The sequence below is a fragment of the Chaetomium globosum genome, genomic scaffold, assembly GCF_000143365.1.
Source record: "Chaetomium globosum CBS 148.51 scaffold_7 genomic scaffold, whole genome shotgun sequence".
Lineage (NCBI taxonomy): Eukaryota > Fungi > Ascomycota > Sordariomycetes > Sordariales > Chaetomiaceae > Chaetomium > Chaetomium globosum.
Genome location: NT_165982.1, coordinates 1,363,281 through 1,387,532, shown reverse-complemented (window position 1 = coordinate 1,387,532; position 24,252 = coordinate 1,363,281). Strand labels below are relative to the sequence as shown.

The 24,252-nt window shown below is 54.8% G+C and overlaps 8 protein-coding genes across 8 annotated transcripts; 4 read left to right on the top strand and 4 right to left on the bottom strand.

Moving 5' to 3' along the window:
• Window positions 1-2,373: 2,373 nt before the first annotated feature.
• CHGG_10034 (uncharacterized protein) lies at window positions 2,374-2,781 on the bottom strand (the record flags this gene model as incomplete). Its single annotated transcript, XM_001227960.1, has 2 exons — window positions 2,374-2,420; window positions 2,508-2,781. 2 exons carry the CDS (start codon window positions 2,779-2,781, stop codon window positions 2,374-2,376), a joined length of 321 nt encoding a protein of 106 aa, XP_001227961.1.
• A 1,073-nt stretch (window positions 2,782-3,854) lies between these two features.
• On the top strand, window positions 3,855-4,296 carry CHGG_10033 (uncharacterized protein; the record flags this gene model as incomplete). The annotated part of the gene is made up of 3 exons (XM_001227959.1): window positions 3,855-3,888; window positions 4,016-4,183; window positions 4,265-4,296. The coding sequence occupies 3 exons, from the start codon at window positions 3,855-3,857 to the stop codon at window positions 4,294-4,296; spliced, it is 234 nt and encodes a 77-aa protein (XP_001227960.1).
• A 1,368-nt stretch (window positions 4,297-5,664) lies between these two features.
• Window positions 5,665-6,285, top strand: CHGG_10032 (uncharacterized protein; the record flags this gene model as incomplete). Its single annotated transcript, XM_001227958.1, has 2 exons — window positions 5,665-6,125; window positions 6,228-6,285. The coding sequence occupies 2 exons, from the start codon at window positions 5,665-5,667 to the stop codon at window positions 6,283-6,285; spliced, it is 519 nt and encodes a 172-aa protein (XP_001227959.1).
• A 594-nt stretch (window positions 6,286-6,879) lies between these two features.
• On the bottom strand, window positions 6,880-7,738 carry CHGG_10031 (uncharacterized protein; the record flags this gene model as incomplete). Its single annotated transcript, XM_001227957.1, has 2 exons — window positions 6,880-6,923; window positions 7,000-7,738. 2 exons carry the CDS (start codon window positions 7,736-7,738, stop codon window positions 6,880-6,882), a joined length of 783 nt encoding a protein of 260 aa, XP_001227958.1.
• A 1,451-nt stretch (window positions 7,739-9,189) lies between these two features.
• Window positions 9,190-10,870, top strand: CHGG_10030 (uncharacterized protein; the record flags this gene model as incomplete). The annotated part of the gene is made up of 4 exons (XM_001227956.1): window positions 9,190-9,942; window positions 9,996-10,328; window positions 10,468-10,506; window positions 10,625-10,870. The coding sequence occupies 4 exons, from the start codon at window positions 9,190-9,192 to the stop codon at window positions 10,868-10,870; spliced, it is 1,371 nt and encodes a 456-aa protein (XP_001227957.1).
• Window positions 10,871-11,261: 391 nt separating this feature from the next.
• Window positions 11,262-12,189, bottom strand: CHGG_10029 (uncharacterized protein; the record flags this gene model as incomplete). The annotated part of the gene is made up of 2 exons (XM_001227955.1): window positions 11,262-11,668; window positions 11,739-12,189. The coding sequence occupies 2 exons, from the start codon at window positions 12,187-12,189 to the stop codon at window positions 11,262-11,264; spliced, it is 858 nt and encodes a 285-aa protein (XP_001227956.1).
• Window positions 12,190-12,649: 460 nt separating this feature from the next.
• Window positions 12,650-14,038, bottom strand: CHGG_10028 (uncharacterized protein; the record flags this gene model as incomplete). The annotated part of the gene is made up of 1 exon (XM_001227954.1): window positions 12,650-14,038. The coding sequence occupies one exon, from the start codon at window positions 14,036-14,038 to the stop codon at window positions 12,650-12,652; it is 1,389 nt and encodes a 462-aa protein (XP_001227955.1).
• Window positions 14,039-14,807: 769 nt separating this feature from the next.
• On the top strand, window positions 14,808-23,142 carry CHGG_10027 (uncharacterized protein; the record flags this gene model as incomplete). The annotated part of the gene is made up of 6 exons (XM_001227953.1): window positions 14,808-15,329; window positions 15,539-16,408; window positions 16,754-16,792; window positions 16,878-17,171; window positions 17,240-22,636; window positions 22,717-23,142. 6 exons carry the CDS (start codon window positions 14,808-14,810, stop codon window positions 23,140-23,142), a joined length of 7,548 nt encoding a protein of 2,515 aa, XP_001227954.1.
• Window positions 23,143-24,252: the final 1,110 nt, after the last annotated feature.

Below are 24,252 nucleotides of genomic sequence, written 5' to 3'. Positions count from 1 at the left end.
CTCTCCTCTCCCCCAAAAAAAAAAAAAAAAAAAAAAAAAAGGGGGAGTTTTCTTTTGTGCTTTGTGATGGCCCCCTTCCCCCCCCCCCCCCCCGGACTATGCACGTGACTCTCCAGATACATAACCCCAACCCTGGCGCGCGTGCGCATCTCCTTTTCGCACTCATCCATCAACGCAATTGAATTCAATCAACAACGCAGTCAAATCTATCAATCTTGGGAGCGGCCGAATCGCTAAAAAAACGCAATAAAAATCTAGATCTATAGAATATTGCGAAAGTGGTGGAGGTAGATCAGGGAGGTCGTCGTCTTCGTAACCAGGTACGTGTAAGTCAGCCATGGCTGACAAGGCTAGAAGGTTGTAAGTGCGCCAGGGTTAGGGTAAGGTAGCTTACAAGATGCCAGCGACTGCAGATTTTATCGCGTTTTCGAAGGAATTCAGCGATTACTACGTTGTTGGGAATCGAGCGCTTGTTGCGTTTCTGAAGAAATTGAGCGTTGTTGATTGAATTCAATTGAGTTGATGGATGAGTGCAAAAAGGAGAGGCGCGCGCCAGGGTTGGGGTTGTGTGTGGGGAGGTGGGGTCACGTGCATAGTCCATGGGGAGCGGTCACACATTATAGTTAGCGTGCTAAGGCCCTATAGGCCCAGTGCCTCCGGGCGAAATAAATTCCATCCATCCATCCATTATTATTTCTCTTATCACGCTAGGTACTAAGTACATGCGGTCCCTCAGCGATTAACTCGGTAGGAAAAACCATGCCTAAACTGGATGAAAACCTCCGCACGTTCGCTGCGGCCTCGCCGCTACCCCGTGGATCCATCTCCTCGAAAGGGCTCACCCACCTTCCGAGGTCAAAGTAACGAAATAGATAAAATGAGTTGTAACCTCTGTTCCATTGGTGCCCTTCTGCTACTCCGCTTCGTCCCCGCCGCGGGCCTCCTCGTTGTTCTCATTTTCCAGCTCTACCGCCAGCCGGAACTCGTTCAGCCTCCCCAGCCCAAGTACCGACCCCACCACTATGGCAGCCTTCTCCACGTCATCTAGCCACTCCAGTAGCTCTGCGCCGTCGTCTGGCCAGGGCTGAGGTTTATCTGCCGCTCCGTTGCATTCGAGTACGAGATGTTCGAATGTCTCGCGCGCCATACCGCAGCGGCATACCGGCGTTACCACTTCAGGGGACCCTCCTAGTAAAGAGGAACCCTCGAAGCCCAATCTTCCCGGTCCTCGCACTAGGAGGGTACTCTTCGCCTTCGATAGCTCCCAGGCTGGGTCCCTCGACCGGTAGGGGAGCGGTCACATAGTCCGAAAAGTATCTTTTTAAAAAAAAAGGCGCGCCTGTGCAAAAAACCAAGACCTGATTTGCACCTGACATTCATGGTGTTTAAAAGCTCCGCCGGTTGTTATTCCCAGTTCAAAGGTGCCTCGCTCCCTCTGGCCACAAAAGGCCGAACTCAAAGGGGGGAAAGTAAATCGAGGAAAGAAAAAGTAAACAAGAGAAAATAAATAAAAAAGAAAAAAAAAAAGAAAAGAAAAGAGGTAACTAGTTAAAAGAAGATGTGAAGAAAACAGAGCAAAGTACGGCAAAGAAATTGAGTCCAATAAAAAGTAGATTTGGGGTTTCGAATGGCTTTATTTTCAACCTCCTAGCTAGGTACCTGCTCGTTGTGTTCTCATTCCGTCTCTCGATGGCGCCATCTGACGAGCTCATAGGTACCTTAGGTTAGGTACCTGTTTAAGGTTTTCGCGGCACGACTGTAGGTACCTTGTATTTTCCCCTCCGCCATTCTTTTACCGTTGTGGCCAAACCGAGGTAGCTGATCGCATCGCTAACCAATTTCTCCAACACAGTCGTGGGCCCCAGGCGCAACCATTAAGGTCGACCATGCCAACGGCACTCGACACACCACCTAGAGCGGAGATCTATGAATAACATTCGCGGCGCCGCCACACTCTTTAGACGGCCGCCACGGCGGGGACTAAAAGAGCAACCCGTATACATGAGCTAGGGGGTGCGTGCGGGCAAAAACGGGGTCGGCAGGGACTCGGAAGTTTGGGACTCGCATGATCACCAAGCAATAATTATCGGGGTCGGGAGAATGATGTTGTCGCCGTTACTTTGCGACGGTGGACAAAACGCTCTCTTGCTATCGAAACGCAACTCTTCACCACAGGACAAGCTATAACCGGCGCATCTGTCCTCCGCATCGCCTTCCCCGTGACGGCATGACGGGACACGATTTCTGCAGTCTCTTATCCGCTCATGTTCCTCCAACATCCACTGGCGGTAAGACATGACAATAGCGAACAATGTCGCTCTTGCGGCTGCAGCCCCGTATTCCACCAATTCGTGCCCTTAAGATGACATAAACTTAGACGAAATCGCAACATTTGTAGTTGCTTCCTCCCGGGCAGAGTCCTGTTCTCAAAAGTTTAACATTTACGCTATTATTTGTTGATAACTAGTGCGAAAATATGTAAACCAGGCACAGGGAGGGGTACCGACCGGATCGCCATGTGCCATCACAGGCAGTGTTGGTCCACTGGCACATCGACTCATCGCCGAAGCACTGGTACATGGTGCAGCATTTGACGTCGGCTGGGTCGTTAGGACATCCGCCATTGATGGTCGACCCTCCAAACGAAGCGCAAGTCGAGGTCTTAACGCAGATGCCCTGCCTCTTGGCCGTGCCCGTTGCGGTTCCGGAGCAGTGGCCATTGAGGGCGGCCATAGCAGTGAGCGGGCACAAGGCCAGAAGAAAGTAGGAGATGGATCGCATAGTGGATGAATTTGATCCAAGACGGTCGAGATGGCAAGCTGAAGATGTTAGATTCCTAGAGATAAATTCTCATCTTATAGACTGAGACGAGCGAGAGCTAGTGTATGTATACATGTACCTTGATATAGAGGAGTCCGTAAGACGGGCATTCCCAGCCCGCGTATTGAAGAGTCAACGTCCCACTCGAAGACTTCATATCCCCCACGTGCCGATCCAGCTCTTCAACATTTATGTTAGCCGTGCCAAGTAGGAGCCATGGCAGCTGAACGCGGGGTTTGTGCTTAGGCGACGGTCCATTGTCATCTAGAATAGTCCTGGGTTAAGGTAACTATTGTATGCAGTGTTACCCTAAATCGGGGGATGCATTGCTGCCCCAAAGAACTGTATCATCTCTCAAAGAATTGAACAGAAGGGGGTTACTTAACCTTCTGAATTTCTTTTCCAGCAACTTGGAGGGCCCCTGCCGTTGGTCGATAGGAGTTCTTTGTTGAGCCCACAAAATGCCCTTCGGCCTGTCTTTCGCCATTTTGGAAAGTCTCTCTCATGCATAATGTCGGAAAAGGCAGTTTGGAGAACTTGATTGCTACCGCAGCGGTAGCGACGATCAGAAGCCGATATGTCGGTACGTAGCGGCAAACACGGCCCAATATCTCCAATACAACGTGCAAACAACCAACGAATCATTCAAGATTAAAGACAGAAGTATGTGCTCCATGACAATTGGTAAAGAGGGCTCCGAACTCTCCACAGGTCCGTAGCACAAATGCTCCCGGCGGATATATAGGTACCGGTAGGTATCTAGGTACTGATCCTAGAAATAACTCCATGTTAGGAAACTGGGCTGCGACCGGCCCATTCCTCTCGTTCCTCCGCAAGGCAATAAAATAATCCTTGCAAATGATTGGGAATAGAACCACACGTGGCTTTCGAGGTGTTTAAAAGATTTAAATTTTCTCAGCATGGCTCCTTCCAAAACAACCCACTCCCACTCTCACAACCAACTTCGCCCTCACAGAACCCATAAAATTCAGCAATTATCATGATCTAGCATCGAGATAAAAGAAAAACCCAAGATGCCGGTGTTCCGCTATTCGCCCAAGACCGTCGGTAAGAAGTCTTGATCAGCCCCCCTCATTTTTCGTTTCTTACAAGGGTTGACATGAACCAGTGCCGTCGGGCTTTGACGTAGTTAGTTTTAAAATATAAGGATTTAACTCTGAAAACCTCGTCGAAGTTCAAACAAGACGACGTCAAGAGGATGCTCGTAGCAGCGGCGGAAACACATGTCAGGCTCAAACGAGCCCACCTTTGTTATGTGAAACTACCTTTCATCGTTACGGGCATCGTCGCCGGCCTCCTCGTCTAGGGAACGGGAGGGCGGAGGCTTTGCAGGCGGCGTTCGGTACGTATTTCATTCGCAAATCTCTTACCGCTCCTACCGCACTTTGATTCACCGCAATGCTGACCACTGTCCCAAACGCAGCCAAAGCCCCGCGTCCAGAGCGCGGTCTCTGAAACCAACCACGCCGTCTCACCACCGACTTCAGTTATTGAAGCCGCCCCAGCAACAACGTTGGCCGCGTCGCCAAGCCTACACGACAGCTCTCATGGCGGCCGGAAGTGGAACGGTACTTATATACACTCGGGGCGACTGGCAAGGACGGACTGGGGAGAGATAGCCAAACGGCAGGGCAATATTGAAGGTTGAGAGAATGACCTTGTCGCCGCCGTTTTGCAATGGTTGATGAAATAGCTCTTTTGACCCCAAACGTAACCCCTTACGGTTGGCCAAGTCATAACTGGTGCATGCGCCTTCCGCAACGCCTTTCCCGTGACGACGGAACCGCGAGTGTCTTCACGGTCCGTAATGTTGACAATTACCAACCTACCTAACCACGCACGCCACGAAACACACTCCCTACTCGCCCCGTTCCAGGCCGCACTTGCAAACTTGAGCACGCCGTGCTTGCCTCACTTCCCGATGCACACGGACCTCTCCAACTCTGCCGAGTTGTGGTGGGATCCTGCCCATTGTATATTGGCCATGGGTTATGAATTCGCAGCAGGCATATATCATTTCTTTGTCCACGGGTCATCGTATCGGCGATATACGTTGCTCTCTCCGCGCTGTTACGCTTTTTCCGGGTCATGGACGTGTTGGAAGTTGTGGCACTTGGCACTCGGACATTCGGTTGCAGAACATGTATGGCTGCCCTACGGGGGGGGCGCAATGCAGCCTACGTGGGGGGAGGCCAAGGGCTGACGAGCTATTTTACACGAGATGAGGGGAAGGACAGAAAGAGAGGAGGAGAACCTCAATTGACGACTTCTGGGCTGCTACGAGTATCCCAATCTGACTGTTGTAAGCTCCATCATCTGTGAGATAACCGTGGAATCGTGGCTGTTGGTCTTCCAACAGGACGCTGAGGGTGACGAAGTTGATCGGACGTGATTGCCGTCCGCTCCATCTACGCTCAATGCCCAGGCCCGATGGATGTGTCCCAGTCAAAGAGCTTCAACTGTCGTCAAGAATTGAACCAGTCATTTCCATGTGGGGAACAGGCCCTCGACGCATTGCCCCGAGCTGATTAAGCGTCAGATGCCAGTGAGGCACCTAAGAGGCACCTTCGAGGCTGTGTCGAGCCTCAGCCCACCGCACTTTAGCGCCTAAACCAAACGGCTGCCTGAAATTAACCCTAAAGCCTGATCACCAACTGCCATAAAATCTTGTCAAGCCAATTTATCTCAACGGAGCCCATCAACACGAACACAACCAGCGTCGACTGTATGTACCTACGTACACCCAGTGAGCCAGTCCCGGGCCCGTCACAACTGAAACGAAGAACCTCCCGCAAACCCGCCTTTCCCTGCACGCATCCCGCCATGGCACCCATCGCCCGCATGCCCGTCCAACCCCCAGCAGACCTCTTCATCTCCCGAACTCCTCCCCCACAATCCACGCCGGCGGCGACACCCGAACCCGGCGACTCCACCCAACGGTCCCACCCGGCCCCACCCAGATCTGGCCCCACAGAACCGGAGTCGCAGGCGGGGCCGGGACGGGAGTCCTCGGAGGGACAACGGATAAAAGCGGAGCCTTGCGGAAACTACAACCACCACTCCAACTTCGACTCCAACTACGGGTACAACAACAACGAAAAGCCCCCGCAACTACTGCAACCCAGACCAACAACGCTCCACCATATCGAGTTTGTGCGCGCAAAGGGGCACGGGCCGAGGCCGGAGCAGACGGACGCGCTGGCGCGTGGGGCGCGCGAGTTCTATAACCAGGGTTTGGAGCACCAGCGGCAGAGGCGGCTGAGGCGGAGGCTGGTGCTGCTTTTGTATGTTGTGTTGTTGGTGGCGGGGGCGGGATTTGTGGGGTGGTGGTGGTTTTGCGGTCCTGCGTGTGGGTTGTAATGTGATGTGGTGGGTTGGCGGTGTAGCTGTTTCCATGGGCTGGCCGTTGGTGCTGCCGTGGGCTGCCGGAATGGGCGCAATTAGAACTGGGGGGTTGTATGTTGTCAGGTATTCGGGGTGGGTTCTGTTGGGTTGATGAGAGTTTGGGAGTTCCCCTAAATTACTTTTGTTGGGTCTTCGGTTCGAACATGGACGGCGTTCTCTAGGCAAGCGGTCAACACATCATGATAAAATGATCCGGAAAGATAAACATATCAGGTGTATATCACGCATTTCCACGCACACTTCGGCCCATCGTTCAGTATTATGCAAGATGCATAACTTTCGCTCGGGTCAGGAGAAACAAACTTCCATATTTACCTGGCATCGGCCGCCAATAGCTGCCCGTCAACACGCCACGTCCGCCCTAACAGCATCTACAATACACTCCAAGGGTTGAGGGGCGATCACCTGCTAAGCAGGTTCGCGTTGGGGCCTAATGTTTATCTAGAGCTAGGCTTAGCAAGAACCAGATTAAAGCATAGCAACAGGAAGGACAAAACACACAGGCCAGCAAGAAAGAGGTTGATGACCCCGAAATATCACCCGATCCACATCCAGCTCTAGACTAGTTCGACAAATCACTAAACGATTCCAGTCACATTCACCCCAGCCTGTGCCAAAGCCCCGTCATACAGCCTATGTCCAACCGGTGAATAACCCGGCACCACATCCCCATACGCCTGCATCCAAGTATCTAAGTAGCACGAGTCAGCACACTCTCCGGTTTCCCAGACCAAATAACTCAGCCAAACTCACCATAAGTACTCTCCGGCTTATACTTGCAATACCACGCAATGAACCACAACAACCCCGCGCTCGGCCCATCCGAGTCTCCACCACTATCCCCATTCGGGAACGCCTCCATCACCGCCGCATGCTCCTCCTCCGTAATGCCCATCCTCTGCCCCCCGGACCTCCCATACGACCAGTCCATCTCATTCCCCCAATAAATCGCAAACACATCCGGCTCCTTGTACAGCGCCAGCTTCGGCTCCGCATGCAGCGCGATCCCATCCCACACCCTCTGCACGCGCCAGTCCGGCCATTTCCTACCGTCGTGATGGGCGCGGATGAAGTCGGCGGCGGCGATGGCCGAGTCGACCTCGAAGCGGCGGTCGGCGCTGACGAAGGGGTGCGACAGGTTGTGGTCCGACGCCAGGTCGTGCAGCATCAGCCCCACCGCGTGCACCTCGAGGTCCACCTGCGCCGCGAGCGTCGCGTCGTGCCGCAGCTGCAGCGCGCCCCACAGCCAGCACCGCATGATGTGGTTGTAACTGCCGGGCGAGTACTTCTTGGCCAGGGCTTCGGCGTCCCGCACGATGGGGGTGTCGACGACGCGGATGCCGGCGAGGGTGCGGTGGGGGAGGGAGGAGGGGTTGGGTGGGGGTGGGTTGGGGGAAAGGGCTTGAGAAGCTGGTGATGCGGTTGTGAGGGGGGAGAGAGAGGCGACAGTGAGGAGAAGGGGGAGAAAGGAAAGGGTTAAGAGAGGCCGCATCGCGGGAGAGTTTTGACTCTTGATCAAAGAGAGAACTGGTGATGCCCGAGAACGGGTCAGTGAACGAAAATGAGAGGCATTTCATCCAGTATTTATCACGATATTTGTCACTGCATAGTAATCAGGACGGTCATCTTAATTATCTCTTACGACTCAACGCACCAGAAGCTTTAGTTGAGTATATGAGCAAGTTTGAGAGCAAATATTGCTCCCAATTTTCCCTAATGCGCGCAACCCGTGAAACATGAGGCACTGAGTGGGTGCCCCTAGAAACGAAGCTTGGATTGCCCTGTGGCGTCCGACGATAAGTTCCGACAGTCCACGGAATTTGGATGGTTTGCTGACGTGCCAGGCACGTCTTGGGAAGAGCCAATTGTACGGGGTAATACCTCGCTTGTGTGTTCATGACCACATTTCCGACGCGTTGCTCGCCTCCCTGAAGCGGATGACCGATTTCACCGCCCGTCAAGACATTCCGACAGCTCGGGACAGGTTCATCTTAGCCCGTGTATATACCACCCGTGCGCATCACCGCGTGACGATCCAGTCCCTCCGCAACTGGTGCATCTCACTCAAGACACAGCGACTTCACAAGGGAAGCGTAACAAACTACCTCCCGTATCTACGCTCATAACAACTCAACGTCTGCATCAGAGAACTGCTCCAAAGAGAATATCACGTACTCCCGAGAATCGTTACATTGATAGCTGATCACAGATATGTCGGACAACCGCCGCCGCATAATCGAACCCCCCGTTCTAGGTGCCCAGGCGCTTCCGGTTACCAGGCATGACTGTCGCTATTGAGGGCATCTCCAGCACATTTTTACAGGGTTTTACTACTAAACGTGTGAATCCAGGTCGTTAGTCAAATCTACCAACCCTAACAACAATGATTGGCAAGCTTCTTTGTTTGGCTCAGGAGCTGATATGCTCTTCGTGATTGCATCGACGAGTTGGGGCACCTTGCTGCCAGGAAGTCACGACACACGGTCCAAGGTACATGGTATTTAGGTTGAAGGGGCCCCGGGAAAGGGTGTGCCCCAGTGTGTGAGGCCGCCCCAAACACTGTCCGCTGCTCGCCCTAACTATGTCATTAATGGGTAGAGTCTTTGTGTAGGTGGGGGTTCTGACGTATGGGAATTTAGGTTTAGGAGCAAAAGCAAACATGAAGCGGACTTTAGATCCACCTGGGCCCGAATCCAGCCATGAACGGGCGGACTTAATATTCCCAGACCCGATGTCTGTTGATTGGTAGGTAGTTTAATCCAGCTCCGATGTTTGCGTTACACCAAAGTCGGATGATTTCTTCGTGCATCCACACACCCGCCCAAGACTCCAGTCCAAAATCACCAAGTTTCCGTTTCCAACCTCAACCTAACAACCATCTTCATTACACCTTCGATCAATACCTTCAAACCACTGCCACAACACATCAGTGCCCAATCAGCCATGGCTACCCCCACCAACCGCGCTCTCTGGCAGGACAAATTTGGCGTCCCCGGCGCTGTCCGCGATAGTCCATTCCCGACCAACGACGAGCTTGGCGACCACAAAGTGCTGGTCAAGGTGCACGCCTGGGCCATCAATCCCTGCGACTATATCCTCCAGGACAGGGACATCGGATTCGGATATCCCGTCATTCTGGGCTGCGACGTTGCTGGCACTGTCGAGGCCGTGCTCCCAGGTTCTTCTGCTGCCTCTCAGTTCCAAGTTGGCGACCGCGTCTTTGGCTTCAGCGCCAATAACGGGTTCCAGGACTATGTAGCCCTGGAAGACAAATTGATGACCAAGATTCCGGGCGACATGCCGTACCGGGAGCCTGTTGTTCTCGGCCTCTGCGCCGCCACCAGCGCGATGCTTCTGTTCGGAAAGGACTATCTGCAGCTCGATTACCCCAAGCCGGGCGTACCCAAAAATGGGAAGTCCGTTTTGGTCTGGGGAGGTAGCTCTGCTGTTGGCAGCAATGCCATCCAGCTCGTTACAGCCGCCGGCTATGACGTGATTGCAACCTGCTCGAAGAAGAACTTCGACTACGTCAAGGGCATTGGTGCAGTCCAAGTCTTTGACTACAGCGATCCGGATGTAACCGAGAAGCTTGCTGTAGAGCTCGACAAAGGCGAATGTGCCGGCATCTTCATGGCGGCCGGTCTGAAGACGGGCAATCTTGCAGCGTGTAAGGTTGCGGCGGCAGCCAAGCAGGTGGTATGTACTCGGTCATTTTCCCTCCATCTCCCGGGTATACGAGAAGCTAACAGGGCTCCTATCAGATCAAGTTCGCATCGTCCAATTTCATCGACAACTTGGATGAGTTTCCAGAGGGGGTAGACGTCAAGCAACTACCTGTGGGCAGTCTCAAACCATTCCCCGACTGTTGGTTTGAAACGGTGCCTGCCACGTTTGGGGGATATCTGCCCGAGGCTCTAGCCGGGGGAGCCTACAAAGTCGTTCCCCCGCCCCTTGTTATCAACAGGAAGGGTCTCGAAGGGATCCAGGAAGGGATAGATCTTCAGCGGCTCATCTCTGCGAAAGGCCAGGAAGGGATCAAAGAGGTTATCAACCGCGTGAAGGGGGGCATGGACGAAGATAAGGTATCTCCAGTCAAGCTAGTCGTTGAGCGAGATTAAGGTTGGGGTGTGGCTGTCACATACTAGACTCCCCGAATATGTTGTGATATATCAGAGGGTGCAATGAGAGAGCATCTTGCCCATTGTGCCACGTCCAATATAGCAAGTTGACACACCCACAGTCCGTTCGTTCGATTGCAACGTAGGTAGGTCTCTGTACATAAATGTTCTAACGTATATGTAACTTCACTGCCGTGCCTTAAGTCGAGTTCTCTTGCGTAGAGTATCGCTAATATTGTTGCCCGACCGCTGTTGACTAGAAGATGGGAGAGAACTGGAATTCGGACACGACGGGACTTTTACTCTGTTCTACACGGCATCAATCCCACGACTGCACGGCTCGCGAGGAGAGTTCTCGCCTGGCTGATGGACTCGGGGAAGCTGCCGATGTACAACTTAGCCAGGAGGCTCGAGCTGGAAGCGGCGGCCTGACGCGCCCCCGTTCGGAGGCCAGGAGGCCTCCTCTCTTTGTATATGTAGGCTCACTAAAACGCATCGCTCCTTGATTGTTGGTATGGGTTTTACACCCGGCCCGGGAGGGCACGGTTTTCCTGTACACTACCTAAATAGCTGAGGGTCCGGCACGCCCTAGGGTATAGCGGAGTATGAATAATAATAATAATATTGTTGCCCGAGCAGAAATACATCATGTGATGGCCAAGCGTACAACCCAGAATAAACGACTCTGATAATGAGGACACGGCTCGCACCTGTTCAGTAACATTTCATAAGATCCCGTAGACTTGTGATAAACGTGGATCGTTGCTGTTGGTCTTTTCCAACACATAGTTACATCCTTGCTATCAGTTCTGTTACATGACTTTCCTTCGGTGGGTAATAACATAATCACATTGAAGCTCCACAGGTAAATATCGTCCTCTTACTCCGCCGTGACATTTATTTTGGAGGTTCGACTTGATAAATGCCCCTCGAAGAGTGTAAGAACCACTCAAAGAGGCGTTCGGGGACCATCCAGTGAAGGTACTTGGCACGGCCTGCCACACCGCCACGCCAGACGTGTCCGTCGCGCCCACTGAGCACATCCCGAACCAAATTCTCGGCCGTCACCGACGCCTTCTCGTTCTCCTTTTGCATCTGACCCGTGCCCTGCTGGAAGATAAGATCTTTGATGGACGTGTAATACGAGGACGGGGGCAGCGAAGGCGGCGCGCGCGCGTTCCGGTAGATGTTGGTCTCAACCTCGCCCACCATGGCCGTAATGACACGCACACCCAAACCTTGCATCTCGATCCGGAGCGTTTCCGAGATCCAGCGAGCCGAGGCCTTGGACGAGTTATAGATGCCTAGTAGTTTGCCGGTGTTGGTAACGGCGGCGCTAAGCGAGGAACGAAGGCAGTTAGATTGAGAACGCACCTTGCCAGGCCATCCTCACCGCACCCGCAATACTGGCAATGTTGAGCACAACACCCCGCGAACGGATCAGCATCGGGGCGAATGCTTGTGTCACGGCCAACATGCCCCACACGTTCACGTCAAAGAGCCTCTTGCCCTGCGTCAGATTTGTATCGAGCAGCGGCATAACAAACATGCCGCCGGCGTTGTTGACCAGCACGTCGAGCCGCCCGCCCGTCTTGGTCGCGGCCGCCGCGGCACACGAAGCTATCGATTCTGTGTCCGTCACATCGAGCTGCAGGACCTCGACCCGGCCCGGGATCAACGTTAGCGATGTGGCCTTGGTTGGGTCCCGAAGCGTGGCTAGCACGTGGAAACCTCGCCGTGCGAAGGCTTCGACCAGAGCAGCCCCCAGGCCGCCATCACTACAGCCAGTGATGAGGACACTTGGCGTGGTTGCCGGCGGAGCCATGATCCGGTCACAAGGCTACCACACAGTTGCGCAATCGGGGAACCGGCAGATCGGTGGATTGGGGACCTTTTGCAAACAAGGGGGTAGAGGTAGAGGAAAGGGGAGGAAAAAGTGGTGTGTGGGGGGGGGGCAAACCACTACCGAACATGAACAATATCTCGGTACGTACTAAGCGCAACATTAAATCCATCCAAGCAATATCTCGCCGTTCGGGGCAAAAGCATGAAGGGCTTGCAAAAACGACAGGGTACCTTGGTACCTAGTCGGCCAACTCGGAGTCAGAGTCGGGGCTCCACCCAGTGAAGGTTCGGAGCATTCATGACTGGACATGTACATGTACAGTGTCGGTCGGGACTCGGATTGTTAAACAGACACGCTCAGAGCAATCAAGTCAAATTCACTACGTGGATTCGCGCTACACGCGATACGGCTCACCAAGAAGACTATTTGACCCTACAAATCAACCGATATAGTCGGCGTAAGTAGTCCACATCTCATCCTTCATGAGTCCGTCCAAGTCGGCCCGATTAAAACAAACGAGAGCATCAATGTCTCCGCTCTCAGTCTGTGGCATGAAGTAGATGTCGCTCTTGAGGGGGACAAAATCGGGTCGTCGGATAAGCGACGGTCGTCCCAGCGGGCCGAAGTCCACCGTGGCGAGCCGAATATGGGCCCAGGAGGAGGACCCAATGTCCGTGTCGGGGTTGAACTTGCCACCGTACGCGATGGTCGCCTTATCAGCTGTGCGCGCGATCCAAGTGGCAAAGCTACGCACGTAGTCGCGGTTGTTGACCGCCTCCAAATCGCGCCGGAAGCGGTTGGAGATCTCGGCTAGGGGCGCTTCGACGAGCTCGCGGAAGCCCATGGTCGAGGTAGCAATGGTCACCAGGTCCCCCATGTAACCTTGTGGTACGCCCATGGCGCGGCGCGCGTCGACGGCGCGGCAGAACTTGGCCACGGCCTCAGGGGTCTTGCGGCGTGCCAGACGCGTTGCGGTGACGCGTTGCCAGCAGAAGGCCGAGAGGGCGTCGTTGGTCGAGACGTATGAAGGGGGAGAAGACGGACAAGCCTCTCTTCCGGCTGTAGGTGGCGTTGCCATGGCCTTCAACGCTGCGAGCGTTGCGCGTGAGAAGCGGAAATAGCGCCACAAGAAAGGAGATTCGGGCTCCCTAGGCGGCGGGGGCAGGTCGTCAGACCCTGGGCGGAGAAATTGCCCATGGTCCAGCACTGTCTCGTTTTCCTGTAGCAAGGGCACAAGGTTCCGGCGGTCCATATTTCCCTCCGCGATTGCATCGCTGGGGAAGGGCTCTCCCCGCAGCGCTGTTGCGAGCAGGTTGTAGCACTGGTTGATGCCGCTCATATCAATGAAGTTGTGTTGTGCTGCACAGTCCAGAAGGAGACCTCCAGTTACGAAATTGGCTTGCAGCGCAATTACTGGAGCCGGATCTCGTTCTGTTTCATAGTAGGTTTCTGGAAACGCTTTCCGGGGGGCCAGGAGGTCGCCGGGGAGCATCGACGCCGGTCCGCGGGTTTCTACGAGTTCTTGATAGGAAGGCATGTCATTTGAGCAATCCTTGAAACGGATAATCGAGTTCGGTGATGACCACAGCTCGCATGGTTCCAGATGAAAAGAGCCCGGCCTTTCCGGTGCGCTGCTCTTTTGGACTACTTTGGCAGCGAGCCATGGGAAAGTCTTTGTGAGCTGGACAGATGCTGACTGAAGACGCTCTTTTGCTTTGTTACGCGATGAATCATCGTCCGACAGCGGGAAGGCTAGAAGAAGGTGGCTGTAGGTCTTCAAAAAGGGCAACTGGCCAACCACGTCTTGCATGTAGTCGAATCCGTCCATTGCCGCGGCTGCTTGTGGTTCTTGTCGAAGGCTCAAGATTGAATGATAGGCTGTGTGGCGGCACTGAGGACCCGTCGTTTGTGCGAAGTTTCTTTTGCTCGGCAGCTCGCCTAATGACGGGCAACGAATATGGATGATTTGATCAATTAGGAGCAAGGCGACCGTGTTCGATTCCCCTTGGATGGGCAACATGTCCAGTTCGTCTAGTCCGAGACAGACCAAAGCCGGGGTTTGAAATACCGGATCGACGTCTCGTTCCCTTGATCACAATGGCATGCCGCAGACCGCATGCGTCAAGTGTCAGCAGTAGAGAATACGTAGTTACCTAATTCTCCGAGTCGATAGCGCCGAGATGTCGATAGATTCGGCGTCGGGCCCAAGGTCCTTGATTGCATCGGCACATCCAAAGTACTGCTCTAGTCTTCGGGAGAAACACGAAACCGAGCTGCAGGGATGAATTTGTCCCGAAGAAGCAACGTCACCAGGGTGACAGATCAGACCCACGACATGCCCGGCAAGCGAACTACGGCGATGCGAAGGTTCAGAAACTATGGCAACCTTGGGTGAGCGTAATAAAGCTGCTTGCTTGGGCCTGGGAGGTGATGTTGGCTAGGTGTATATGTTACAAACGGTGTCTTGTTGATGCCAAGTTGTGATACGGCACCTTGGAACACTGTTTGTTATACAACGGCGAGGTTTGACCTCATGACCTATTCATCACTTACAGTTGTCCGTTCTCCTACTCAACCGCAAGTCCATTATACCAAGAATGGCCTCGACAGCTCCTTCTCTGACGTCGGGCATGGAGACCAAACTCCTTTTGTTTGGACCCCAAGCTCTGTCCTTCACCGCTGACTCCCTTCAAACTCTGCGGAAACTTCTGGTCGAGGCCGACGATTACAAGTGGTTGCTCGAAATTGTATCCGAGTTGCCCGCACGCTGGCATGAACTTGCCAAACAGTTTCCAAAGCTCGAGAGAATTCCCGGGGAACGACTCCTCAACGACTTAAGGGATTGGTTCCACAATGACGACCCCGACAAGAGGGACAAGATCACATCCCAGCTTCCAAACACCCTCCTGACGCCCTTGGTGGTGCTTACACAACTGGCTCACTTCGCACGATATCTGTCGTACAACCCGTCTGGAGGCTCGGTTCATGCCGATGACCTGTTCCGGGCACTGGCGCAACGTGGTGTTGAAACGGTGGGACTATGCACTGGGCTCCTCAGCGCGTCAGCCGTCTCTAGTGCGTCAGATGCGGCTACCTTTAGACAGTATGGTGCCGTCGCCGTGCGCCTCGCCATGGTTATTGGTGCGCTGGTCGACTGCCAAGAGGCTTCCGACAAACTCCATGGGCCATCGAAGTCCTTTGCCCTTGCTTGGACATCTCCCGACATGGCCAATGATCTGGTCCGCGTGCTGGAGGGATTTCCACAGGTACAGACATGTCGTTTCGAAGGTAACAGAGAACCAAGGCTTACACAAAAGGTGTTTTATAGGCGTACATATCGGTTCTTTTCGACGAGAATCGAGCAACCGTGACCACTGCGGAGGCTACCGCACCCCTGATGCTCCAGCAAATCAGACAGAAGGGCATTAAGGCTGCTGAGGTGAGACTTCGGGGCCGCTTCCACAGCGAGGTGCATAACGAAGATCTCCGGCGAGTGCTCCAGTTCTGTGACTTGGACCCGGCATTCCAGTTTCCAGAAACGTCCGCTCTGGCCTTCCCAATTCATCTTGGGAAAGGGGGTTGCCGCGCCAAGCGGCTACACCACGCCGTGTTGGGCATGATTCTTGCTGAGCAGGCAGCCTGGTACGAAACATTGTCAGGTGCGCTTCCCGCGCATCCCCAAGCGGTCATTGTCACATTCGGTCCCGACAGCGGAGTTCCGCCATCACTGCTCCGGAAGATGGGCTCGCGCCTTGTGCACGCATCCGACCTCAACTGGGCCCCGACATTGCTCTCCCCCAAGGACGGCGCTCTGAATCCACCCGGGTCGTACACGGCCTGGTCAGCCGCTCGTGGCAATGAGAACGACTCTGACATCGTAGTCGTGGGCATGTCGTGTCGGGTGGCAGGCGCCGACGACCTCGATGAATTTTGGAAGATCCTGTGTGCGGGCAAGTCGCAGCACATCGAGGTGCCAGGAGAACGCTTCGGTGTCGAGACGCAGTGGCGCGATGTGGATTCCTCCCGCAAGTGGTACGGTAACTTCATCCGGGACCACGACACCTTCGATCACAAGTTCTTCAAAAAGAGCCCGCGCGAGATGACATCGTCCGATCCCCAGCAACGGCTGATGTTACAGTGCGCATACCAGGCAGTCGAACAGTCGGGTTACTTCCACCAGGCTAAGGTCGACACTAAGGTCGGTTGTTACATAGGCGCATGTGCAGCTGACTACGAGCACAACGTGGCTTGTTATCCACCCAATGCCTTTACCGCCACGGGTAATTTGAAGAGTTTTATCCCGGGGAAGATCAGGTATGGTTGTGATGCAGTCTTTTTTATCTAAGACCGTCAAGACTTATCTCACATATTTGTTTATATTAGCCATTACTTCGGATGGACAGGGCCCGGCCTGACGATCGACTCGGCCTGTTCAGCTTCTGCGGTAGCCATACACATGGCTTGCCGGGCCATCCAAGGAGGCGAGTGCAACGGTGCTCTGGCGGGTGGTGTCGGCCTAATGGGCAACATTACCTGGTTTCAGAACCTCAGCGGGGCTTCTTTCCTCAGCCCAACAGGCCAGGTATGTGCAGTCGCGTACTTCATGACTTCCTTGACGACTCAGGTTCTTCCAAGTCCGTGACGGCTAACATTATGTGCTCTACTAGTGCAAACCATGGGATCAAGGAGCCGATGGCTATTGCAGAGGAGAAGCCGCTGCTGTTGTTTTCTTGAAGCGGAGGGCAGACGCTGTGGCTGACGGGAACCGGATTCTCGGATGCATCTCCAGCACGGCCGTCTACCAGAATGAGAACTGCACTCCTGTCTTTGTACCCAACAGTCCTTCGCTCACCTACCTCTTCAAGGACGTTCTCGACCGCGCGAAACTTGAGCCCAGGGATATCTCCGTCGTCGAAGCCCACGGGACGGGCACGCCCGTTGGAGATCCCGCTGAGTACCTGGTTCGTTGTCCCGGTGTGGTTCCTTCGGGTGGGCGTGACGTTGCTGATTCGATGCATTTTCTTACCAGAGCGTGCTGCAAGCACTTGGCGGATCGCTCCGTGATAAACCGCTGGCTTTAGGCTCCGTCAAAGGCCTGATCGGCCACACAGAAGGCGCTTCCGGCGTGGTATCTCTGATCAAAATTATCCTGATGATGCAGCACGGCTATGTCCCGCCCCAAGCGAGCTTTCAGTCCCTGGCCCATAACATTGCTGCCTCGCCATCAGACAAAATAGAGATCGTGACCAAGCTGAGGTCGTGGGATGCGGACTACAGAGCCGCACTAATTAACAATTATGGTGCCTCTGGTTCTAATGCGTCCATGGTGGTCACTCCGCCACCACAACCAAACCGGGCTGCTCTATCGCCCATTCACGCCCCGGGCATCAAGCATCCGTTCTGGCTCTGTGGCCTAGACGACAAGGCTCTCATTGCCTATAGCAAAAGGCTACGCCACTTTATAGCCCACAAGACGTCGTCGTATTCATCAACAGCTACGATTAGTCTGGCCAACCTGTCGTTCAATGTCTGCCGCCAATCCAACCGCCATCTTGACAGGGCTCTTATGTTCAGTTGCAGCAGCCTGGGCGAGCTCGATGAGAAGCTGGCTCTTTTCATCGATGGCGACGCCAAACTCGGATCCACATCGACAAAGACAATCACAAAGCGACGGCCGGTGATTATGTGTTTCGGTGGACAGGTGTCCAGCTTTGTGGGCCTCGACAGGCAGGTATACGACAGTGTCAAAATCGTTCGCGACTATCTCGACCAGTGTAACGCTGTCTTCCTGTCCATCGGCCTCGAGGGCATCTTCCCAGCCGTTTTCCAACGGGAACCCATCGAAGACCCGGTTCGCCTCCAGACGGCGCTGTTTGCGGTGCAGTACGCGTGTGCCAAAAGCTGGATGGATTCGGGCATCCAAGCGGAAGCCGTTGTTGGACACAGCTTTGGCGAACTGACCGCTCTTTGCGTCTCGGGCGTGCTGTCACTTCTCGACGCGTCCAAGATGATTGTGGCCAGAGCCAAGCTTGTGCGGGACACGTGGGGTTCAGACAGAGGAGCCATGGCAGCCGTGGAAGCTGATTTGGACATGGTCAGGTCCGCCATCGAGTCACATAACCGGGCTATGGTTGATGATGAGCTTCCCGTCACCATCGCTTGCTACAATGGACCTCGGAGCTTTACCTTGGCCGGGCCGACCAAATCCATGGACAAATTCGTCGAGACCCTGACGGGCAGTCCCATGTACTCGCCTGTGATGAGGGTAAAACGGCTGAACGTCACCCACGCCTTCCATTCGGTTCTGGTGGAGCCACTCATCGATGAACTGGACGCCATCGGCCGCACTCTCACCTTCCGGGAACCGAGCATCCTCTTGGAAAGGTCGACCAAAGAGTTAAACTTGGAGACGACGTCCGAGTTCGTCGCTCAGCACATGAGGCAGCCTGTCTTCTTCGAGCATGCCGTGAAAAGATTAGCGGAGCAATATCCAGACGCAGCCTGGATCGAGGCCGGGTCGGCTTCGACAATTACCAACATGGCAAGTCGTGCCCTTGGATCGCCCTCGACCTACCACTTCCAGTCCCTTAACATCACCTGTGATCATGGCATGAAGAGTTTGGCCGACGCCACTCTGGCGCTCTGGAAGGCAGGGGTCGAGACCGCGTACTGGCCACACCATCCTGGCCAGACATACGAGTTTGACCACTTGTTCCTCCCGCCGTATCAGTTCGAGAAGGTGAAACACTGGATGGACCTGAAGAAGCCGCAGAAGGGCCTGGTTGAGCTTCCGGCAGCTGAGGCGGGGAATGTAGAGGCGAGAGTCCCTGTCGGGCTCTGGTCATTCCTCGGTTATGACGACAGCAAGGAACAGACCGCCCGCTTCGTGGTCAACACCGATAGCAAGAAATATCACGACTTTGTCTCAGGACACTTGATTGCCAATACCGCACCCATATGCCCCGCCACGCTTGAGGTGGACATGGCTATCGAAGCCCTGATGAGCATCCGACCAGACCTCAAAACGGACGGCATGCAGCCTACTATCCAAAACTTGCAGAACCACTCCCCCATTTGCGTCGACCCATCGCGGCAGGTCTTCATCGTGTACACGGCTAGTGACATCCGTGGACATGTGTGGGAGTGGAAGATGACGAGCTCCCCGGCCCAGGGACCGGGTCCCACGACCGAGCACGTCCACGGCAGCATCGTGTTCCGCTCCCCCGAGGACCCGGGCTACCAAGCCGAGTTTGGCCGTTACGGGCGACACTTCACGCATCAGCGTTGCCTTGACGTGCTCAACGCGGTCGAGGCCGACGATATAATCCAGGGTCGCAACATCTACAAGACCTTCGCTGAAATCGTCGACTATGGCGAACAGTACCGCGGCCTAAAGCGGCTAGTGGGACGCGGCAGTGAGTGTGCTGGCCGAGTTTCCAAGCGCTGGACGGGGGAGACGTGGCTTGATACACATCTCTCCGACTGCTTCAGCCAGGTCGGCGGCATCTGGGTCAACTGCATGACCAACCGCGCGCCTGATGACATGTACATTGCGAGCGGGTGCGAGCTCGTCATACGGTCTCCCAACCTACGCCCCGACGGCCCACGTCCCGAAATATGGGATGTGTTCGCGACCCATCACCGGGTATCTGACAAGCTGTACGTAACTGATATTTTCACCTTTGACAGCACCAGTGGGGAGTTGCTAGACGTCATGATCGGCATTAAGTATGCCAAAATCTCCAAACCGTCGATGCAAAAGATCCTCGCGCGGCTATCGCCTGGCGTTTGCGTACCACCACCTCCCGGTTTGGGGACCGCGCCAGTTACTCACAACAAAACGAGCCGGGAGCCCATCGAGCCATCCGAAGCTTCCGGAGCAGTGCCAACAGCAACTGGTGCAACCGTCTCCAAATCCTTCAAGGCTGGTGGCGCAGAAGTATCAAAGAAACAACCAGAAAATACCAGAGCGAACATCAAAAAGCAGGTGCGGGACCTGCTAGCGAACGTTGCCGGCGTTGAGCCCGCGGACATTTCAGAAAGTACTGTTCTCTCCGATATCGGTATTGACTCACTGATGGGCATGGAGCTTGCCCGGGAGGCCGAGACCGTTATGAAGTGCACCTTGTCGCCCGACAAGCTGATGGAGGCCTTTGACTTTCCCTCCTTCGTCGATTGTGTGATATCCGCCCTAGGCATCACTGCTGATGGCCAGGAAGAGGAAATGGAAGAGGAGCAGGATGATAAGCAAGAGAAGGAGGAGGGGGCACGGCAAAGAGTGCAGGAGTCCGAACCAACGACCGATGATGAACAGTATCGTCCATACAAGGCGCAGGACGCATCATGGAGCCAATCCAGCGGGACTTCGACGCCTCCATCCTCTCTCGATGACGATCTTAACGAACTGACTCTTCCTGCGGGTGCGGTCCTAGAGTCCTTCGGCAAGACTAAGCTTCTTACTGACGAGATGATTCGCCGGTACAAGGTCGACACGTTTGCCAATGTCATTGCCCCAAAGTCGACCCAGCTCTGCATTGCGCTCACGCTCGAGGCTTTTGAGAAACTGGGTGTGTCGATCCGAGCTACCAAAGCAGGTCAGGTGGTGCCCCGAATCAACTACGCACCGCAGCACCAGAGGCTAGTCGACTACCTGTACCGCTTGCTAGAGAACGAGGCCAGGCTGATCGATAGCACCGACCGCGGGGAACACGTCCGCACGGCAGTATCGCCGCCTAAGAAGGCGAGCGTGGCCTTGTTGCAGGACCTGGTCCGCCTGTACCCTGACTGGAGCAACGCGCAAAAGCTTACGCACTTTGCGGGATCCAGGCTGGCCGACGTGCTGGAGGGTAAGACGGATGGTATCAAGATCATCTTCGGCAGCGACGAGGGGCGCGCCTTGGTGGGCGGTCTGTACTGCGACCACGTCTTTAATAAGATGAACTATCAGCAAATGGCCGATTGTCTGGAGGGCCTCGTCTCCAAACTCCCGGCCGACCAGGGCCCGCTGAGAATCCTGGAGCTGGGAGCGGGAACTGGGGGGACCACGCTGTATGTGGCACCCATGCTGGAACGCTTACAGGTGCCCGTTGAGTATGTGTTTACCGACATATCGCCGTCGATGGTGAGCGCCGCCAAGAAGAAGTTTGGAAAGTACGCTTTCATGAAGTATATGGTTCATGACATGGAGAAACCCATGTCGGCCGAGCTTCTCGGTACCCAGCACATCGTAATAGCCAGCAACGCCGTCCATGCAACGCGTGACCTCGTCAAGACGGGCACCAACATCCACAACGCGCTGCGGCCCGACGGGTTCCTGATGATGTTGGAAATGACCGAGATTGTCCCTTTTGTCGACACCATTTTTGGCTTACTCGAGGGATGGTGGCTGTTTGACGACGGACGACAGCATGCCATCACCGGCCCCGAGGGCTGGGAAAAGGCTATGCACAGCGCTGGGTTTGGTCATGTCGATTGGACCGATGGACACCTGCCTGAGAGTAAGATCCAGAAAGTCATTGTTGCCATGGCTTCCGGCCCAGTGCAGGAACGGCTCCCTCCACCGCCCCCGCCCGCCCGAAAGGCCGCGGAATCCGGGCCGGATCTCGCTAGCCGGGAAGAAGATATCTCGGCTTACGTACAAAAGTTCAGCGCAGGCTTTAAGGCCCCCTCGGTTGTCTTGCCCAACCCGGGCCGTCTCGGGGGTGGAAAGTTGCAGTGCGTGCTGATCACCGGCGCGACGGGGAGCCTCGGGACCCATCTCGTCAAGGCGTTTGCAGAGAGGGCGGATGTGGGAACCGTAATTTGCCTCAACCGGCCGGGGCCAAGCGTCGCCGTTCCACCCGAGTCACGACAGCTGGAAGCGATGGCCGCCCGGGGTGTCACCATCAACGACGAAGCCCGGGCCAAGCTCTGCTTCATTGAGACGGACAGCTCCAAGGCTCGCCTTGGCCTCGGCGAGGAGGAGTACGCATCACTGGCTGGGTCCGTCACCGGGATTCTGCATAATGCCTGGCCCATGAGTGGTAACAGGCCTCTCAAAGCCTTCGAGCCGGCCTTCCACTCGCTCCGAAACCTTATTGATCTCGCACGCGAGGCCGCCGGGCGTCAGCAGAAGATCCGCTTCCAGCTCATATCGTCTATCGGCGTCGTGGGTCATTATCCCTTGTGGAGCGGGAAGATCAGAGTGCCAGAGGAACGTATGGAGGTTCGGTCTGTGCTTCCCAACGGCTATTGCGATGGCAAGTTTACGTGCGAACGCATCCTGGACGAGACCCTCCACCGCTACCCGGAATACTTCCACACCATGTCGGCCAGGCTCGGTCAAGTGGCCGGGTCCAAGACAAGCGGGTATTGGAACCCCGTGGAACATTTTTGTTTCATGGTCAAGTCTTCCCAGAACTTGAGGGTGCTTCCACAACTCGAAGGGGTAAGTGTTACTCGAGTGCCTGCCACCGCTATTGATGACTTTGGAGGGAAGAACGGCCCCAGCTAACGTATGCCACGCAGAACCTCACCTGGTGTCCCGTCAACGACATGGCGTCGGCCCTCTCCGACCTCCTGCTTCTCCCCTTCCGGCCGCAGCCAATCTACCATATTGACAATCCGGTGCAGCAACCCTGGAGCGAGATGGTACGGATGCTGGCTAAGGCGCTCGATATTCCCCAGTCTAACATCATCCCCTTCGACGACTGGGTGGCCCGGGTCCGCCGCTCCCCGTTGGCACCCGAGACGGACAACCCGGCTGCGCGACTGATCGACTTCCTCGAGTTCCATTTCCGACGTATGTCTTGTGGTGGTCTGCTTCTTGATCTCTCCAAGGCCTGCCATGACTCGCCGGCCCTGGCAGCGGTGGGGCCGGTAAACGAGGATATGGTGAGGAAATACGTCTCATCTTGGAAGAAGATGGGCTTCCTAGCCCAAGGTAATAGGTAACACGGCGCGTCTGGCGACTTTCAGGGATTTCGAAGTCCCTGGGGTGCAGGAAAGAAGGGCCAGCCCGAGCTGAGGGATATTTTTGGCTACACCCCTACCTGATCTGTTACATGTAGTCACAATGCACGTTAATTACTACGGTAGCTAGATCGGGGACTGAACACCGAGGGAGTGCTTCAACATCACGTCCTTTGCCAAGATAAGACAATGAATCAGTACACACGATAACTAAGCCTATCAGTGTGTTGCTGCCAGGCATTTGTTGTATGTACGTACAGTTCCGTACCAGGCCACTAGGTAGCCGATCAAGTGCTAGGTCGGTCGCCTTTATAAGGCTGGCCAAAGTGCGATCCCGTTGGTGCCCTACGTAAATATGCCACGCGATCGACGATGCGGATAACCTGCGTTGCGGTACCGATGGATTTGTCCCTTTTTCCCAACCCTTTCGAACTTTCATGTTCCTCCAAATTTCTCCACGTCGGCAAAAACTTCAGCTCGTTTGTTCCTTCCCAGCCTGCCCCAACGCAAAAGGTTGTGTCACGCGAGCGCCAAGATGGCCCTGGCGTTTGCTACACGCGGCTGGTATTGAAAGGAGGGACGAAGAGGGCACAAAACTAAAACATTTTACTTGGCCTGCGTTGGCCTTCTCTCAAACTTCAAGCTTGCTAACTCTCGCCATGCACCTTAGCCATTACACTATTGAGGAGTCGTCAAAAATAGGGAGTGATGTTGCCTAGTGATGGCATGGTACGCGTATGTGTGTACCAAATTGTTCGTGTTGGCCCCTTGGCCCTCTGGACCCCTGCAACGCCCCGATGTTCGGGCGAGTTCCATCCATTTCCAGGCGGGACTCGGAAAATTTGATGCCCGGAGTTCCCTAAGGCAGGTACCGAGGTGATGCCGAATAAACCTTCTCCAGCCCTCCAATCATCCAACTACTGGGTATGGCGGCGAGCCTCAACGGTACAGTACGTCATTCCGACTCACACGGCTCATCGGTGATCAAAGGCGGAAATCCGCTGGCATCTTCAATTGACCGTGGTTGATGTGATGTTGAAACCATGTAGCTAAGGTAAGGTACCTAAGGTATCTAAGGTATCATTCGACTTC